We start from the raw sequence: 18,575 nt of genomic DNA, 5'->3' as shown, positions 1-18,575 counted from the left end.
TGTCAAAACTGCATTTTCTGCTTGGCTGAATCATCACCCCTGAGAAGTTACACTGAGAAGCAGCTTTACACCACAGTTTGTCCCAATTTAAATAACCCTAATGGCAAAAGCAGTGGTAATGAGTTAAGTCTTGCTGGAAAGATGCCATGAGCTCAGACTCACAGACTTGTACAGAGCAATGTGTCTCCTGATTGGTTCATCCACATGCTTGTTCTGTTTCATTCATAAGAAGAAGGCATAAACCAATCTATTAATCACACCATAGGATACAGGTGTAATAGTACATAGTTACACACACTGCCCCACACACACACTGTTTCTGGTCACATTCTGTTACTCTTTCACTACTCACTACTGAGTGCTGGTCTAGGATCTTTTTTGCTGTTTAGCTTAAATGGGTAAGGATGGATTTCTAACAAGACAATCTGAGCACTCAGCGCTTGAGGATCACTTCAGCCTGGTGCACCCAGGTTCCCCAGGTCAAAAGAAGCCCCTGGCATCCTTGCCAAATAGCTGACAAAAATTACTGCTGATTTATTCATATCACTCTCTTAGTTTTTTGTCAGCGTACCTATCATTGCAAACCAATTATTCAACCCATTGTAATTCAGTTGGAGTTCGCTCCCTCTCTGCAAATGTTCGACAATGGTATGTCCTTAGCTTGAGGCTGGAGCTAACCCTGGTAGATAATTTTGGTGTTATTTACTAATAAAATGCTTACAGATGTGTCATATGGCAGCAGTCAACCACAAGTTAAAAACATGCACGTTTGCCTTTGCTGTTTGACTTTGAGAAGGAAAAATGGGCCACAGAGAACGGTTGTCCCTTTGAAATGTTGCCCACCACACATCCAAAAAGGCAGGTCCTCAGGTTTATCGCAGCCTCCTGGACACAAATATGTATATTTGCACACTCATAGGTCAAGTTTCAAAGTTTTTTTTTTTTTTGTTTCAGGGGTTATGCGGAACACCACAAATATTGACCGGAGCACAAATCCTGTCCTCCTGCAGTGGATTTTGGAACCTCACTCTCAGGTTCACTCTGCGCCTGGACGCGTCCCCCCTCCAGACTCACAGAGCCTCATTACGCTTAGCCGCGCGCTCGCCCCACGAGCTCCCCTCCAAGATGAGGTACCTGGCGCTTCTCGTCAGCCTCCTGCTGGTCCCCGCATCCGACTGCTTCGAGTTTGTGATCGACGGAGAGCTGGAGAGCGACCTTCCCTCGGTATGTGCGACTCATTTTTTATCAGTTTATGTTACTGTAAATTGCAAAGTACATTGCTGAAATCTTACTCGTGAAATATGAATAATTAAAGTTGTGCTTGTTCTATTAGTATGCAGCAGACACATCCATTCATCGATATTTGAAATTTAGGGTAAGTATTGATACTTCTTTGCTTCTCTAAATAAAAATTATGCTTTTACAGTGTATGTATGCATGTACCAGCTGTATTTTTGTATGTATATATATGAGTGTCTCTGTGTGTACCTGTATGTTTCTATCTATCTATGTTTCCCATTTGTGTGTGCTTTTTAAAAATTTTGTCCAAAAATAATCTTAGGTATGTCTGTTTAGTGCAGGTATTTTCCTTTAAATATTTAACCATATAAAATTAAATTATTAAAATGAATTATTTTTGAATATTAAAAACATGATTTTTTCATGAAAGAATAATACTATGCAATGGCAAATACGTAGACATTACAACTGCTTGCAAATATTGAATACTTATTGATGTGTGGAACAGGTCAATTGATCCAAGCTGAAGGCAAGATGTTGCATTGGAGTTGCACGTTATGATAAGCTCACCCCACATTTGGAGCAATGGCCTTTGATACTGGACGCTCTGTTGGTGCTTTTAACATGTCATGAATTTGCCTGTGTAGGCCTGTGCCTATTTCAGGCAAAGCACCAGTGTTCTTGTAATGCTTAATGGTGTACAATAATACGTAGTTAACGGTTTGTCTTCGCATTTTCAGAGGAGCGTAGTGGCCAATGGTGAAGAAGAGGAAGAAGACGATTCTGAGGTGCTGCAGTGGTTGTTATCTGGCCCCCACACATAGATAAATCTTATCTAGAAATCGATTGTGCTGTTTAGAGAGGAGGAAGCAGCCGACAGGTTATTGACTTCTCCAAGAAGCGCAGTACGGATTTTTTTCTCCATAAACCAAACTCATTTTGGGACCCTGGAACCATTTTGTGGTGTATTTTTTTTTTTTAATCTACATGTCTGCAAAAGTATTTCAACTATGTTAACCAAAAGAAATCTGTATTATTATATTTCACATGCCATATTGGGGTTACATTAGGACATTAAAGGGAATGGAACAAGACAAATTTGAAGAAAAACATTTAGTTCAATATGAAAGTGTATGCAAATTACTAGTTTGTGATATATCCCAGACATAGAAATGAGTTCTCTTATGCCCTCTTCTACCCTCACAGAAAATTTAGGGAAGTTTAGTCTCAGCCTAGGTAGTCTAGTGTAAGATCACAGCTCATAAGCAACCAAATCCGTAATGTAGTGTCCTTGGATTATTATCAGTGGAAGTCAATCCTCCCCATTAGCTATTTAGCCTTTCCGTTTAATGACAAATTTAATATTTCCTGATAGGTATGTTTAAGGTTATACATTAAATATATTTAGTTATATTGTAAGGTATTTTTGTGATTCCAAAAACTTTTTCAAATTATTTCCAATTATTTATGTTTAGAATAAAAGGCTAATGATTAAATTTAACCAGTAAAGACTAGAAAGATTTCAGCATTTGTCTCTTACAGTAGCTAAATGAGATTGCACCTTGCACATGTGTACTGTGCAAAGTGGAAAAAAATCTAAAAATTCATCTATACCATGCGTGCAAACTCCATGGCTAAGGTTTTTTTTTCTAGCCAAACAATTCCTTGTAATAGCTGAGCAAAGATAGAGAGATAGTCCATCTCAATTAACAAAATAATGGTAATCAGAGGTTAGCCACACATCCCCAGACAGACAGGCCATCGCCAATGCTTTGTTGTGCCTGCAGGCCGCTGTGGGAGATGGTGTGACCGTGCACAGCTACAAAGTGGAGAGCCGCATCACGTCACGCTTTGGCCACTCCACGGTCAAGAGCTCCGTGTCCAACTCGGCACAACAGGCCCAGAGCATCGCCTTCAATGTGCAGATCCCCAAGCGGGCCTTCATCACCAACTTTACCATGTGAGCTCCCCCTGCTGTCAGGTCGTAGAAGTGCATTCAAGTTAAAGAGTAGGGCTCCCCCTACTGTTCGGTCAATGCTATCAACTGAAACCTGATGTTGACTTGAGATAACGGATCAGCTGTGTTTTCACAGCTTGTAAGCCGAGCAAGCTGACTCTGACAAGCTGAGGTAATGGCTGAGAGTGTGCTGAGTTGCCTTGTCCTTGATACATTGCAGGAATGTGAATGGGGTAACATTTGTTGGATCCGTGAAGGAGAAGGGCGTGGCCAGGAGCCTCTATGCCCAGGCCAGAGCCAGAGGCAAAGCTGCGGGGATAGTGAGGTATTACCCACAATGCACCAGGCAAAAATGTTACACATCAAAAATTTTACCCCGGGTTAAATCTGAAGAGAAGTTTTATGTTGATTATTTGCAAACATGTGAACATGTGAATGTTGATTATTTGCAAACGTGAATTTACATCCCCTTTAATAGAAGAATATGATTAGCGCATCATTTCTAGTGTTCAGTCTAGGAAGGCATTTCCATCAAACCCCTTTTGATACACACTCCAGGTTTTGTATACTGTGTATGCCAAATTTGAATTGAAGAAATGGAAATGGTTACCTGTCTTACATTACTTGCAATGCTAATAAAAGAATTTATAGCAGACAAGCTAATACTCAAGCCTCACGAAGGCACTGCTTTATAAGTGAATGTTTGTTGGAGTGCAGGGAAGTGTATGACCTTCTTGCTTGTTCTTTTTAAAGATATGTTAAACTGTCTCGTTCTCAGATCCAACGCCTTGGACATGGAGACGTTCAAGACAGAGGTGCATGTGCCAGCAAGCAGCAGGATTGAGTTTGAGCTGCACTACCAGGAGATGATGCAGAGGAAGCTGGGATCATACGAGCACTACCTGCACCTGCAGCCCGGGAGACTGGTGCCCCAACTGCAGGTAAGATAGAACTCCCAAGTCACATCCGTCCAATCGCGGTGGCCCCTAATTGTCCAATCGGAGCAGCCTTCCCTTGACTGTCAAATCAGGGAAGAGTTCCCTGATCCTGATCCTTCCTATCCAATGTGAGTGACACTTCCCTGTTGAGTCAGAGACGACAGTTGGAAAAGTTTAGGCCTCCAGAATGAAATCTAACCAAAATATGTATCTTTATTTTGTCTTTGTTGTGAAGCATAGCAAATACATTTTGAAGTGAAATCGCACAGAGGTGATGGATAATCAATTTTGTGTGTGTATTGTTTCTTTTCACCAGGTGGATGTTTATATTTATGAGCCGAAGGGCATTGCCTTTGTTGAAGCTCCAAGCACGCTCGGAGAGCAGTTTAAAGAACTGATCAAAATAACCAAAACCAAAGACAAGGTAAGCTTGCCCATTCACATGACGCAGCATTCAACAGTGGGATTTGCATTGCCTGTCTGCATGACAAAATATAAGCAAAAGCATTGCCCTCTGGTGGCCACCTTGGAGCCCCAGCTCCTGTCTGTACATCAGAGGGCTCCTTAAGCTTACTGCTGTGGATGGCTCTGGATGCAGGCCATCTGTCCTGTCCCAAGAAGGCTGTGTCTGTTGTATTTAAAAGCTTTTGGGCATCTATCGGATCCCTACGAATTCTGTAAACATTGCAGGACTAGCTGTAATATTAAAGTCAAGACCGCTCTTTCCAATGGTCAGATAGACAGCTGTGAGTGATAAATCAAGATTTGTAGAGCATCAAAGCTCACAATGACCCTGAGCACAAAAGGGTCAGAGGTCACAGAGAGGGCAAACGTGGCGGAGTGCTGACATGCGTGCGGTTGTGATGGACCGTTGATATGTGACGGTGCGATTGTTATGACGGTGCGTTGAGGTCTGTGTAGCTGTGACAGAGCAATGATGTGCATGTGGTCGCTGTGTCTGCAGGCCCATGTGGTCTTCAAGCCGACACTGCAGCAGCAGAAGAAGTGCTGGAACTGCACCGCCAGTGGAGTGGAGGGAGTGTTCACCGTCAAATACGACGTGCTGAGGGACAGCAACGCGGGGGAGCTGCAGGTGCCACACACATACACACACATGCATATGGAAATATGCTTGTATAATATATATATATATATATATATATATATATATAAACACAACAGTCACGCATATTCAAAGACACACACAAACACACTCACTCACACTACACACACGCACAGACTAACATCTGCACACACAGATAGGCACTTGCAAAATTCACATGGATACAATCAAGTAAAACGGCATAAGCGACCATTTTATTACTATTACGACAATTTAGGAGCTGCGTAACTGATCTGTACGTCTTCTCAACAGGTGTCAGATGGACATTTCGTGCAGTTTTTCGCCCCCTCCAACCTCGCCCCTCTTCCCAAGAACATCGTGTTCGTCATCGACGTGAGCGGCTCCATGTGGGGACTGAAAATGAAGCAGGTGCGACCACGTGTACTGTGACTCCCTCTGCTGCTCTGCGTCTGCCTCACCGCTGCAGGCTCCCTCGCTCAATGCCAGTGCCAGGCTGCGCTATGGACGGACGTTGTAAAACTTCAGCCACTCAGTTTCAGTGGTGATGCAGCACTGCCCTCTAGTGGACACCGCTCTTCATTTTCAGTATTAACACAGCCTTGACTCCGACTGCCGTGTTGAAAAGTTTGTCGGGGATTCTGTCATTCTGCGATCAACAGGTTTCCCAGTATTATGAGAGGAGAACAAATCCAACCAATCAACGCAAAATAATCACAGAAAACGCACCAACAATACAGATACATAAATTGTTAAATTAGCAGTCTGTGTAAGAGCTCCTATCTGCCTGGCTTATGTGACTACGCGAGCTAAATAGCAAATGTCAGACTAATTTACCCGCACGGTGCTTGTCAAATTGCTGGTGCCCATTTTATGTATGAACGTCTCGTCAGCTGATAAAAATTAAAGCTATACACCGTAATGCACTTATATCCCCCAGCGTTTTGCACGAAAGATGGGCGGCAAACTGTTTCGCACACCATGCAATATTGTGCCGGAGCACAAGAGAAAGTCCTTCATCGATGCTAATTTGACGTTGAGGCATCTGAGGCGGAGTACTATGCCTAACCAACCCAGGCAAACGACCGTGATTGACGGCGATTGCCCGAGCACTGATTTACTATACGTTGCTAACGAAAGCACATGGCTAGGGGTCTGTTCACCCTCTTATACATGAAAATGCTGCACTGTTGTGGCGTGTTTACACGAAATTGCGAAATTTTACGCAAAACATGTATGGTAAACCGTGGCAAAAGCATTTCTTGTTGCAGAAGTCATACCAATCGCCTAAATCGCTAATTTGATTTAAAATTTCTGAAGTCATCCGTTTTACCACCACATTCCTCCCAGTCGTATCCCTAAGTTTGTTATAAATCGTGAACTTAATGTTTTAAAACGTCTAAAAAGACAAATGATATTTGATATAGTTATATTTACGGCCCGTTTAAAAAATTCTATAGCAACTTATTTACTGGGATTAAGACCATGAGAAATTTCTCAAGACTACCGAATGCACACCTCTGTGATGACTTAATATAAATCTCTCCCTGTTTCTTCATCAGACAGTTGAGGCTATGAAGACCATCCTGGATGACCTCACCATAGACGATTACTTCAGCGTCATAGATTTCAACCACAACGTGCGCTGCTGGAGCGAGGACCTTGTGCCCGCCAGCACCATCCAGGTGGGAGAGGCCAAGAAGTACATCCAGAGCATCAAACCCAACGGAGGTGAGTGCTGGATAGAGAGAGCAAGGGAGGGGGAGGCAGAGGTAGAGAAGAGGGGAAGGAGGGATGGAAAAAGAGGGAAGGAGAGCAGTGGCAGAGGGAGGAAGGGAGATGGAGAGGGAGAGGTGAAGTGGCGAAGGGAGAAAGAGTGAAGGGGGAGAAAGCGAGAGAATGGGGTTTAAGAGAGAACGAGAGAGCGAGGCAGAGAGAGTGAGGGAAGGAGAGGAGTGATGGATGGAGAGAGAGAGGGGGCAAGAGAGAGGGAGATGGGGGAGTGAGAGTTTAAGGGAGGGATGGAGAGAGGGATGGAGAGAGTGTGAGGGGAAAGAAAGATGTGAAGCAGCCTCTTTGTCTTTGTTGGTATGTATGAACAGATCCTCCTGAACCTGTCTGTGCTGTCTTCTGATTGCAGGTACCAACATCAATGAGGCTCTGCTGAGAGCCATCCACATGCTGACCAAAGCGTCCAACCACGGCCTCATCGACCCCCGCTCTGTCTCCATGATCATCCTGGTATCGGATGGGGACCCCACAGTGGGTGCGTCAGACACACTTACTGACAATGTCAATCACACATACAGCCACTGTCAATCACACTTTAACCCAGATCCGGTCACTTCATCAGCCACACATAAACTGCATAGACACGACACTAGATTCACAATAGAGTAGCTCCTTCTTCTTTCATGTGGATACCAGTCGTATTAAGGCTGTTGTCTCCCTTTCCCTCTCCTCCTCTTCCCCAGGTGAGATCAAGCTCAGCGCCATCCAGAAGAACGTGAAGCGTTACATGCGTGAGGAGTTCTCGCTCTTCTCCCTGGGGATTGGCTTCGACGTCGACTACGACTTCCTGGAGCGTATGGCATTGGAGAACCGTGGCATCGCACAGAGGGTGTACGCCAGCCAGGATGCCGCCGAGCAGCTGCAGGTGCACCATCCTCTTCCTCCTCCTCCTCCTCTTCCTCTCCTCATCTTTAGATCTTCCTCCTTCAGCTTGGCTTCCTCGTCCTCCTCCTCTTCCTCTTCCTTCAGCTCCTCTTCCTCCCCCACCTCCTACAGTTCCATCCTGGTGACTCTTCCTCTCTCTCTCTGGGAGCCTTGTATCACTCACGCTGCTGACGTCCAGGCTGCTGGAACCAGGGCCATCATTAGAGGATCATGGGTTGAGCTCATCTCTCTAACCATCTTGATGATTCCCTGTCTGCACAGAGATAAAGAACCACTCATTACCACTCATGACTTTGGGTGCAGCACATGTTGCAGAAATAGCACATCTTTCAAGTTACTAATGAGGCATGTGTCCCTGCACTTGTTTGTCAGATCTTCAGTGCAATACAATGTTGCTTGGAGATAAAAAAAATACACTTTGCAACCTCAGAGCACAACCCCCCTTGTCCTTAGGTATACAGATGTTTAAGCTGACTGGGAGATTGGTACTTGCAATCGTTACCATATGCTGCTGCCAATATAGCTCAGGTTCGTTTCCACCTCCCAATGATCACATAATATGCCTCCTGTTTGTGTCCCCAGAACTTCTACAGCCAGGTGTCCTCCCCACTCCTGAGGAAGATCACCATCCAGTTCCCTGAAGATTCCGTGACCGACGTCACTCAGAACCACTTCGACAAGTACTTCAGTGGCTCCGAGCTGGTGGTGGCTGGGAAGGTTCAGCAGACTGGCACCAACACCCTGCACAGCTTCACAACCGCCTCCTCTGTGAGTTCCCTCCTGCAGGGAATTCATGAGGGATATCAACCAGGGATATTAGAGAGGGCATAGCAAAGCTCGTAAAAGTGTTTTAATGGGGGATATTGGTAAAATATGAAGGTCAATGTTAACAGTTTCGATGAGAAATACCAGCGAAGGATGCGGGAGGATGCTAACAGTGTTGTAACGAGGGATATCAGTTTGTCATGTTTAGTGTTTTATTGAGAAATATCAGTGACAGATAAAGGGCAAAGGTTAGTGTTTTAATAAGAGATATCATATTGTCATAAGTGTTAAATATTTTAATGATGGATATTCACACCCACAACATCCACGAGTGTAAACCTCTCTCCCCTGTCTCCTCTCTCAGACAAAGATGGACCTGTCTCTCCAGACGGAGGCGGACTGCCAGAAGCTGGACTCACTCCTTAGTCACCACTCTCACTCCTTCGCCGGCTTCGGCAGGCAGATGTGGGCCTACATCACCATCAACCAGCTGCTGGCTGAACGGTGAGAGCCAGGGGGGACTGCTTGGCTTCTTCTTAAGGGCAGATGCCAGGGCAGCCATTTTGAACCCTCTCACGATTAGCTGTTCTCTGCTTATTAGCAGTCTGGCAGTCAAACGTGTTTCACATGAGCGTGGGGTCACAGTTTAGCCCAGCTGCTACTGAGTAATGAGGCTATCAGCTCTGTAGTAGCATAGACTGTACGAGAAGGTTGTTTCGCTGAAAGGGGGGAATTCATGCGGCCTGGTCCACCTCAGGTCTCTGGCCCCCACTGCTGTCAAGAAGAGGGAAATCACACAGAAGATTCTGAAGCTGGCTTTGGAGCACCAGTTTGTGACACCGCTGACCGCATTGCTGGTGGAGAGTGAAGGGGGGCAGGAGAGGCTGCTGGCCGATTCCCCTAAGGACCCCAAACAGGGCTGCTGCTCAGGTGCCTGATCACAAATAACAACATGCTCATATCTACCTGGGGCTTTTTAACCATAAGTTAATAACTGTAATTCATAAACTCTTCTATAATGATAACTCCTCCCTCAGGATTCAAATAATTAAATCGGGGTGGCTGGGTTGTGTACTGTTTTGGACAGCAGATTTTTTGCCTTATAGCACTGGTGGATTTGAGTGAAATCCACCTGACAAAGCTATGCACATAGATTTCAGGTGTCATGAAGTGAGCATACGACAAGGCAAAAATGTTAAGAATTCACAGAAAATGTAACTCAACAGTTTTAGAACAAGCCATGAAGAAAAACATGCTCTCTCTGTTAAATAATTTTCCCATCAGGCATTACTTCTTTGGGCAAGAAGACGCCAGTCCACATGGTTCACAGTGTTCCTCCCTGGGCCCCGATAACCACTCCAGCACCCCCGAGCGAGGTGGAGCGCCCTCTACCTGACCACATCACCATAGGTAATGGCCTCATGTCACTGTACTCACTTCCACCACAGACCTTGTGTGGCTACAAACATGAAGACAGGCAGGAACTGAGAGAAATGATACAGTCAGAATCAGATGTGATCATTTTCTTTACATGGAATTCATACGTGTTACCCTGGACATAGTCCACAATTTCATGTTGTCACGACCTAAATCTGTCTGAATTTGAAAGGACATGCGACAACCACCCTGGGATTTTAAAATTGATTCCAAACTTGCACGAATGCTGAACTGAAAATATCCCCTCCCTAAGAATATTAAAGCTTCATTTCCCCCAAAATCAGCTTTGTGTGGGTTTTCACATTCATCCAGAACACACCTCATGCCTACTTTGACCAAAATGTACACAACTATGGCCAAACTACATTTCCGCTCCCATCAGAATTTTGTAAATTGTCCCACTGCCTGTTGGGAGATGTAGTTCTAGATCTTCAATTACACAGTCTGTTGGAGCTGGTACTGACAGATGGCTGTTTGTCCTCTTCACACAGTTGATAATGACCCCCACTTCATCATTCACTTGCCCAAGAGGAATATGGACATCTGCTTCAACATCGACTCCGAACCCGGACACATTCTCAACCTTGTGTCTGATCCTGGATCAGGTAAAAACAAGTGTGGATTTTAGAATCACAGAACCCTAAAACATCTTTTCTCCTTTTCATCTTCGTCAATCAAAGCCTAGAGCATAGAAGAGGTTATTGGCATAATTAGACAAATAAAACAAATACACATGAAAACACTTTGTGCTGATTGTTAAAAGGTCCTTCAGAAATGTTTTGCAATACTACTGAACCCTACAGTAAATTCGCCTTTCCGTGAATTTAAATAGCCCTAACACGATGTGTTTATAAGGTACTGCCTCTCTCTACCCCCATTATAAAGGTGTTGTGGTGAACGGTCAGCTCATAGCCGGGAAGCACATGGAGGACAGGAAGCTCAACACTTACTTTGGCACCATCAGCGTGTCTTACAAGCCACAGGGGATCAGAGTGGACGTCAGCACTGACCACATCACCCTGACAGACGGGAAGGGCGACCACTCCCTCACCTGGGCAGCCACGGCCGAGGCCATTCTCGACGGGTAGGTGCTGCGAGGCAGTTTTCCTTGCATTCCAAGAGGGGGCACTGTAATCGGGCAAGAACACATCTCAGAGATGTGGTGGAGGTGAGGGTTTGAATTATACCTGGAAGTGCTGGTGGAACTTGAACCCCTGTGCTGGTGAAGACTACGTAGTCCTGAGTTTTCAGATGTCCCTCTTCTCTAGAATTTGGTTGATCTTTGACACTTATGCCTGTGTTCAGTCAACGTTTGTCCATAGGTTTGATGAACAGTTAAACACAAGCATTGCTTGATGACTCCAGAGCACACCAGACAGACTGTGTTTGTCAATAATGAAGGTATTGGTCATGTTTAATCGTGAGTCAGTGGTCCAGGTCTTTGCTTCATGTTGTATTTTAGTATGAATTATCTCCTGTTCCTCATTTTGAAGCAATCCAAAAGAATAAAAAATAGGACCATAACAGAACAAAGTTCTTAATGAAGTGCTGTAGTCTGAAAAAGATTTAAAAATAAATTGGGATAAATTTAATCTTTCCATATTTGATTACATTGTAATAACATTGTAATAACATGTTATTGTGACATATAGACATTGTACACCATTTAGTCTTTGATTTGCATTTATTACTCATATTGTATCACACTGTTTAGTCTCTGGGTTTGAGTTTGGTAATCATACTCTGTAAGACTGAGACTGGATTTTGATTGTGGGCCTCTTCCACCACAGAGTGAAGGTCTCCATCACGAAGGACAGTCACGTGACCGTGACGGTGGATGAGAAGATAACCGTCACCGTCCTGCTCCACCGTGTGTGGAAGAAGAACCCAGTCAATGTGGACTTCTTGGGCATCTACATCCCCAGCGACAACGCATACTCTGCCTTCGTCCACGGCCTCATTGGTGCGTTGCGCCGTTCAAAACCAGGCTGTTCTGGAAGCTTCTGCCAGCCGCAGAGCTTTACCAGCATAGATACTGTCCGTCTTTTTCAACAGCCATCTGTACTGCTGCCCAGAATGTACCAAAGGGGGTGTGTCTAGTGCAACTAGGGGGTGGTTCACTGAAAGTTATAATAAACCCAGGTATAATGATGGTCCAGCTGCACCACTGGCTTGATGTGTGGTTGGTACATTCAGGTGAGCGCTATCTGAGGGTTCACTTACCAAACACATCACTCTGCCATCCTGCCGTTCCCCAGGAGAGCTATTTTGTCATTTTGACAAGCAAAATCACACCCAAAATCACACCCAATCCCTTAGCCTTCACAAACCCATTCATAAATCCTTCACTCTTCCACTGCCCAAAACGTAATGAAAAATGTATACAGCTGCAAGTCACATCTTCCAATAAGCACAGTAATCAAACAGTGGAATGGGGTTGTTTAATAGCTTTTTAAAATCCCAAATAAATGTAATTGCGCTTTTTTCCAATCATAGGGCAAAAGAACAATCTAGCAAATACATTTGGGAAATACACTCATGTACATACAAGTAAACGCAATAATTTGCTTGGATGCTAAACCATTTGAATTACTGACATGAAATTTGGTGAGTGCATTCAACCCTTACGCCTCTTGAGTATTGCCGTCACTGCTAATACTGGAGCACTGTGAAAAAAGCCTGGAATATGTGGCTTCATAAGCATGCTGTTCAACTTGCAAACTATAAATGACAGCCTGAGGACCATGTACTCCAGATTTAATGTCAGTCAGTCTAGTTCTTTGTGTGAAAAACATTTTTGATTGAAAAATGGGCAGTAAAATCAGCACATTCCACTAGGTATTGTTTTTAAATGATACGGAGCCACTACTTCGCTGTGCCTTTCTGTGTGCCCTTACTGTCGACCCTGTCTCTCCTTTCAGGCCAGTTTTCAGTCGAGCCTGAGGTGAAAGTATACGACTTTCACGATGGTGCTGATCCCTTGAAGATGGAAGCCACCATGGAGGTGAACGGGAACAAACTGGCTGTGACCAGGTACGACGCTGGCTTTCAATGACACCCTCTTGAGGCTTGTCGATTTAGGCTGTTTTCGATTATCGTTGACACTTATCACAATACCTTCCAACACACCCCGAGTGTTTCTATGTTGACCTGCCCAGCAAATCTCTTCAAGATTGGCAGTACGCATATCTAGATGAGTCTTTTTAGCATGATTTTCTGTTACATTTATGAGGGGAAATTAAGCCCTCCAAAATCATTGTAAAAGTGAATCTTAATGGACAATTTGACCTTTAAGTTTCCTTTGAATGAATATTAATATTTATATAACTAAAGTGAATATTAATATGAATATAATGTAAGTGAATTTTATATTAATATATCTAAAATGATACAAGCAGGTATCAGCACACTATAGGACAGGAAAAATTAAGTTGTAAGTATTGAAGCACTTTCCAGATGCAGATACTGTTGAATGAATGGCTGAATGCTCAACAGCACAGGATCCAAAAATCAATACAGAGGGTGATGGGGCTTATGTCTCCCAGCCCGGACACAGACAGTAAGCTTTAGTTTTTTCCAAATGAGGACACGATTATCTTTATCCAGTCTGAGATAATCATGAATGGTTATCTTGATATGACTGGTAATCAGGAAACTTAACTCCAAGTGGATAAGAAGAACTAATACAGCTTTTTTTGTGTTTGCACTGTATAGATTTAACTTTTATAAATGTTTGCGCCGTGTGAATTTAATTTGCATTGACCTCAACGTGGCCAGGGCTGTTAAATGGCCTGTTGTTGTAGACGTGTGTGTGTTCTTGTCAAACAGGGGGTGGCAGAAAGACTACAGGAGAGACAGGAAGCGAGGCTCTGACATCTACTGCTGGTTCATTCACAACAGCGGAAAGGGCTTCATCGAGGGCCATTACAAGAACTACATTGTTCCTCAGCTGGACAGCTTCCTCCAGCAACTCTGAGAGGCATACAGCTTAAACTGGGCCAAAATTAAGCACAGTGAAAAAGAAAAGGTGTTTGGGCATCTGGGACATAATGTTCTAAGAAGCAGGAAGGGGTGACATGCATACAAAGCAAATTGTTAAACAACATGCAAACGTCTGTCACACCATCTGTTTAGACAGTCTTTTATTGGTTACCTCAATATGTATACAAACCAATGGTGTCAGTTGAAGGTGGAGTTTCTGCAGCCTTGGTCCATTTGCATTGGGCTAAAAGAAATCTGCTCCTTTTAGCCTCAAAAAATATAAATGATGGAAACTGAGAATGTACATTTGGCAACCCCCCCAAAAAAAGTGAATGATGGAAACTCCAAAATCAAGTGATATATATCTATTCACATTAACTGTACAGTGGAAATGGCATCCTCACCTAATTCTCCAAAATTGTTCTCACTCATGTTCCTGAATTAAACAGTTTAATTCCTCACATCTGCTGATCTTTCCCCATTCCCCCAATCCACAATGTATAAACTGTAATCAATTTAAATAATTCCTTAATAATTACAGCTCACTTGTGCTGATCATTCGGGATATACATTTTATTTGCCAGTATGTATTTCAAATACATTACAAAATAAAAGAGAAAAAAAATCTCAGGTGGTTACTCATTCATACAGCTGGACAGACTGAATTCCATATATGCGGTCATGGCTGATAAAATAAATCACTTTCCCTCAGAACTACAGACAACAATATTTATCAACACTGAATATGAAAAGACAACCAGTGAGAAAAACTCTGACACAGTAGAGTTGTACAGGATGGGTTGCCACACACTGGGTTGGAATCCCCCCGCCTCAGGCCAGTTTGGAGAAGTCTTCGTAGGCAATCCCATCAACTGTCTTTCCTTTGAGGCGCCCCTGATGGGAAAGGATAGTATGTCGTTAATATGCAGATCAAAGCTGTGTGCTGTTTAGGTCAACCTGACACCTCATTCTGAAATAAAATGAATGCTTTCTCAGTCTCTCAGTCTCTCACTCTCTCACTCACACGCCACACAAACACACACCGAGTCCAGAACCAGGGTAGCCGAAAACCGCTTCTCGTTGATACCGTCTAGTATGGCCTCGGTTTCTCTGTAGGGCCCGTTCAACACCAGAACCCTTTTCCCTGGAACAGAGAGGACTGTGGGTAAGTAGGACAGCACACAGTAACAGAGAGAGAATGTTCTGTCCTCCATTGGAGGGAAAGGGTAAGAGTAACTATGGCGATGCTTCACCTAGCGCAGGGATGACTGTCTCCAAGTGGCTCTGGTCCAGCTTCAGTTTGTCACCAGAGTCGATCATCTTCACTATGGCTGTGAACTTGTCCTGCACTTCCTGTCACGCGGGAAACGAGCTGTCACTCACACAAGCACAAGCATCTCAGGATCCGTCAGAGTACCCTCACTGCTGACTTCACGCTCATTTTTTCAGGGGTGGAAAGTTACAGTATCAGTGACCAGGCACAAATGCGGGAGAGACCAGAGAGCATGATACGTGGTGTTACCTTGATTACTCCTTTCTTCTTGTGGTACTTCTCCCCCAGTTTCTTTGTGATCACCTTCACCACAATGTTAGGGTAGAGCCAGTGATCCGCTCTCACCGACTTCTTCTTCTGCTCCTCCATCTGAAAACAGACGAATGCGAACCTGACTGGAAGCTCACATTTCATTTTCCAGGGATGCCGGAACGCAAGTCCCACATGAGAAAACGTGAATATCATCTGGAGAGATGGGGCTCTGCGCACCACTGGGGATAATGATACCTCTATTATTTCATCCAGGGCAGACTTCTTCTTCTCCTTGGACTCCGAGCTGTGACTGGTTGCCTTCCTCTTCGCAGATGCTGCAGCCTGGAGGGCACTAGGCCCCAGTGTAGTACTGGGGGCAGGAGGGTTTTGGTTACCTTAGGCTTGGATAGGCATTCATGGGCTTACCTAGTTTAGCAGGCATATGCATGCTGGAACCACAGAGGAACCACCTCTGGAACAGTTATGATTCTCAAAACTTGAACACAACTGCTCAGGTCAAAGACAGACATTACCCCTTCCATAAACAATGTGAATTTAAAGCATTGCTCAGATTACAACAAATGTATTATAAACCCTCCTTGAAAGAGATGTCTCTATGCATCTCCTTCATCAGAAAGTTTTCATTATTATGTGAGGTGATACCTTGTTTTGGAGGAGGCTGCAGTAGAACAGGAGGGCCCCTTGCTCAGATTGAAGGCAACTGTGATAGAAAAGAACAAACTTTAGGAGACTAGGGAAAAAAGGAGAGAAACTACTTGGATAATCAAATAATAATATAATATAATATAATATAATATAACATTCTATAGGTGTGACATTGGAATGCACCCCACTCCACATGGCAAAGCAACACGTTTATACTCAATATCCCCTTTAGCACTAATTACCTTTTTCCTCTTCACTCTCTCGTTTCAGTTCTGTGAACACCGGCGCCTCCTACAAATAACAGTGAAAAACAAACTGATGAAATGTCTGGATCTCATCACAACTTTATCCTGTCTCCTACTAACTTTTCAGATAGAAGTTGCAAGCAAATGCCAATCTAGGGTCAGTTCTGCTGTTTAGCTTATGACTGCAAAGATTAAACTGTAGTTGGGGAATCTGGGCCTAGATCAGCACTTATGGGCAACCACTTCCTCGAACACTTCCCCTGCTCTGTGATGTTAATGAGCACCAGGTCAGCTTCTCTACACTGTCCCTTTGCTGTAGATGCTTGTCATTACCTTAATTCCATGTCCCTCCTTTGATGACCCGCTCTTCCACAGTCGTGGAAATGGTTGCCCGCTGCTACGACATAATGGCGTTTACCTCCTCCTTGCCCTCGCGGCCCCTGCGGACCTGCTCCTCGATGAACTTGGCACTCCTCTCCTCGTCGTCCAGGTCCTGCTTCTTCTTCTTCTCCAGCTCCTCCTGCCGCCGGATGGTCTCCGGGTCACGGTCGATGTACTGGATGTACCAGCCCTTGGGTGTCTCATCCACCTTACAGTAACCTGCAAGCACGGTTTTATTCCCGGTTTACTTTACAGGGAAGTGTCTTTAAGGTGCTTCACCCTCGCTGGGGGGGGGGGCACCTGCAAGGCACATGAGCAACAGCATCACTTCATAAATGTGGAAAGGGTCCTGCCTTCCTTCCCCAGCCATTTGGTGAAGTCGGTGAGCGTCTCCCACTGGGTTGAGTTCATGTGGATGTGCTCCCTGTCACTGATGTACTCATTGTAAACTATGTTGTTGTGCACTCGCTTTGTCCCTGAGCGAAACGGAGAGAGAGAGAGAGGTAGCGCTTAATCGGGGGATACAAATCCTAACGAAACAGATCTATGTGGTTAAACAGTAGATGAAGGAAATGACGTTAAAAAGATCCATAGGCAAATGGAGCTACATATATAGATGTTCACTAGACTGAGAGGCGAACACTCAAATCTTACCAAAGCGTCTTCTGACCAGCTCTAAAAAGTCATTCTTGAATTCCCTTAAAGGCAAAAGTAAACAAAATAAAACTGTATGCCAATGGTTGACTTAAGACCAACAAGTAACAGTGTACTATGGAGGTATGGCAATACGTTTCAGTTAAAACCGCACGTACGGTTTTATTATCTCTAACCGATGATACCCTATTACGGTGACATAAAACGACACTGTCCCCATACTGAACTTCGTTTTGCCTTTCGCCCACCACTGCATCTGCAAAATCCCTATTGTATAGAATTGTTTCGACTTACTCGGAGAAGTAGTCCATGAATTGGTTCGGGTTTTCCGAGGCCAGCAACAGCTGTCTCTGGTGAGACTCGGACATGCAGTGGCACTTAAAGCCATTCTGTGGAGGAAATGAAAGATAAGAGTCTCAAACTCAGACAAATTGTGTTTTCGTGGACATACAGAGCTAGCTATCTAGCTAACCAGCAAAATGTTAGCTCATTAGCTAACTATCCAATTCAGATCCAATTCAATTCACAGAGGGATGGAACGGTTGCCAGCTAACTAGATCTTACGGGTCTTATAGTCTAACATGTCAACTACCCAGTCGTATGGCTAACAAAATTTGAGCTATCCGACGAGCTGTGAAAATTGATCATCCTTGAACAGTAAATGTCTTTACCAAACCAGATGACGATACCAAACTTAGCTGACTTGGTGACTTTTACTTTTACTTGATCTACTATATCCTACTACACTGAAAGTTAGCTAGGCTAACTTACCTCGTCTCGACATTGTTTTTGACACATCTGACAATACCATCGTAACTTTTGAAGACCTTTGGCTTTTATCCTGTTTCCGATCGCTTTAGGGGTTAAAAATTCTGCTTTCCCCATTTTTAAGATTTAGTTAGCTGTCGCCAGAAGCTAGAAGCGCAACAAAAACACAGTAAAACAGCAACTTCTTGATGGATTTCACTACAGAAAACACTCCTACACGTTTTCCATATTATTGTGTTCTACGTCACCGTCCCATCGGCTT

The 18,575-nt window shown here is 44.1% G+C and overlaps 2 protein-coding genes across 2 annotated transcripts; one reads left to right on the top strand and one right to left on the bottom strand.

Moving 5' to 3' along the window:
- The first annotated feature begins 984 nt into the window (after positions 1 to 984).
- itih2 (inter-alpha-trypsin inhibitor heavy chain 2) lies at positions 985 to 14,134 on the top strand. The gene is made up of 21 exons (XM_036517542.1): positions 985 to 1,224; positions 1,334 to 1,375; positions 1,980 to 2,027; positions 3,027 to 3,199; positions 3,417 to 3,521; positions 3,975 to 4,137; positions 4,451 to 4,558; positions 5,099 to 5,227; positions 5,510 to 5,626; positions 6,778 to 6,946; positions 7,356 to 7,481; positions 7,690 to 7,871; positions 8,474 to 8,659; positions 9,021 to 9,160; positions 9,414 to 9,586; positions 9,941 to 10,066; positions 10,585 to 10,698; positions 10,979 to 11,177; positions 11,884 to 12,056; positions 13,015 to 13,126; positions 13,922 to 14,134. Exons 1-21 carry the CDS (start codon positions 1,126 to 1,128, stop codon positions 14,067 to 14,069), a joined length of 2,832 nt encoding a protein of 943 aa, XP_036373435.1. The 5' UTR covers positions 985 to 1,125; the 3' UTR covers positions 14,070 to 14,134.
- An 86-nt stretch (positions 14,135 to 14,220) lies between these two features.
- On the bottom strand, positions 14,221 to 18,539 carry kin (Kin17 DNA and RNA binding protein). Its single transcript, XM_036517543.1, has 12 exons — positions 18,317 to 18,539; positions 17,840 to 17,934; positions 17,546 to 17,589; positions 17,245 to 17,367; positions 16,929 to 17,110; positions 16,508 to 16,556; positions 16,263 to 16,320; positions 15,855 to 15,969; positions 15,597 to 15,716; positions 15,328 to 15,427; positions 15,118 to 15,218; positions 14,221 to 14,968 (listed from the first exon to the last, which is right to left on the bottom strand). The coding sequence occupies exons 1-12, from the start codon at positions 18,428 to 18,430 to the stop codon at positions 14,906 to 14,908; spliced, it is 1,164 nt and encodes a 387-aa protein (XP_036373436.1). The 5' UTR covers positions 18,431 to 18,539; the 3' UTR covers positions 14,221 to 14,905.
- Between the last annotated feature and the right edge of the window lie 36 nt (positions 18,540 to 18,575).

The sequence above is a fragment of the Megalops cyprinoides genome, chromosome 23 (assembly GCF_013368585.1).
Source record: "Megalops cyprinoides isolate fMegCyp1 chromosome 23, fMegCyp1.pri, whole genome shotgun sequence".
Classification (NCBI taxonomy): Eukaryota; Metazoa; Chordata; class Actinopteri; order Elopiformes; family Megalopidae; genus Megalops; species Megalops cyprinoides.
Note: the sequence above shows the minus strand (reverse complement) of the source record. Positions and strands in the feature narration are given on the sequence as shown.

What these genes read in the sequence shown, in the direction of transcription:
- itih2 (XM_036517542.1), top strand. Translation starts at nt 1,126, where the DNA reads ATGAGGTACCTGGCGCTTCTCGTCAGCCTCCTGCTGGTCCCCGCATCC. An exon ending in GCAACGCGGGGGAGCTGCAG is followed by an intron (nt 5,228 to 5,509) that starts GTGCCACACACA and finishes TCTTCTCAACAG; the next exon opens with GTGTCAGATGGACATTTCGT. An exon ending in GCCGAGGCCATTCTCGACGG is followed by an intron (nt 11,178 to 11,883) that starts GTAGGTGCTGCG and finishes CTTCCACCACAG; the next exon opens with AGTGAAGGTCTCCATCACGA.
- kin (XM_036517543.1), bottom strand. Translation starts at nt 18,430, where the DNA reads ATGGGGAAAGCAGAATTTTTAACCCCTAAAGCGATCGGAAACAGGATA. An exon ending in AAAAACAATGTCGAGACGAG is followed by an intron (nt 17,935 to 18,316) that starts GTAAGTTAGCCT and finishes TTTCCTCCACAG; the next exon opens with AATGGCTTTAAGTGCCACTG. An exon ending in CCCTGGATGAAATAATAGAG is followed by an intron (nt 15,717 to 15,854) that starts GTATCATTATCC and finishes GTCTGTTTTCAG; the next exon opens with ATGGAGGAGCAGAAGAAGAA.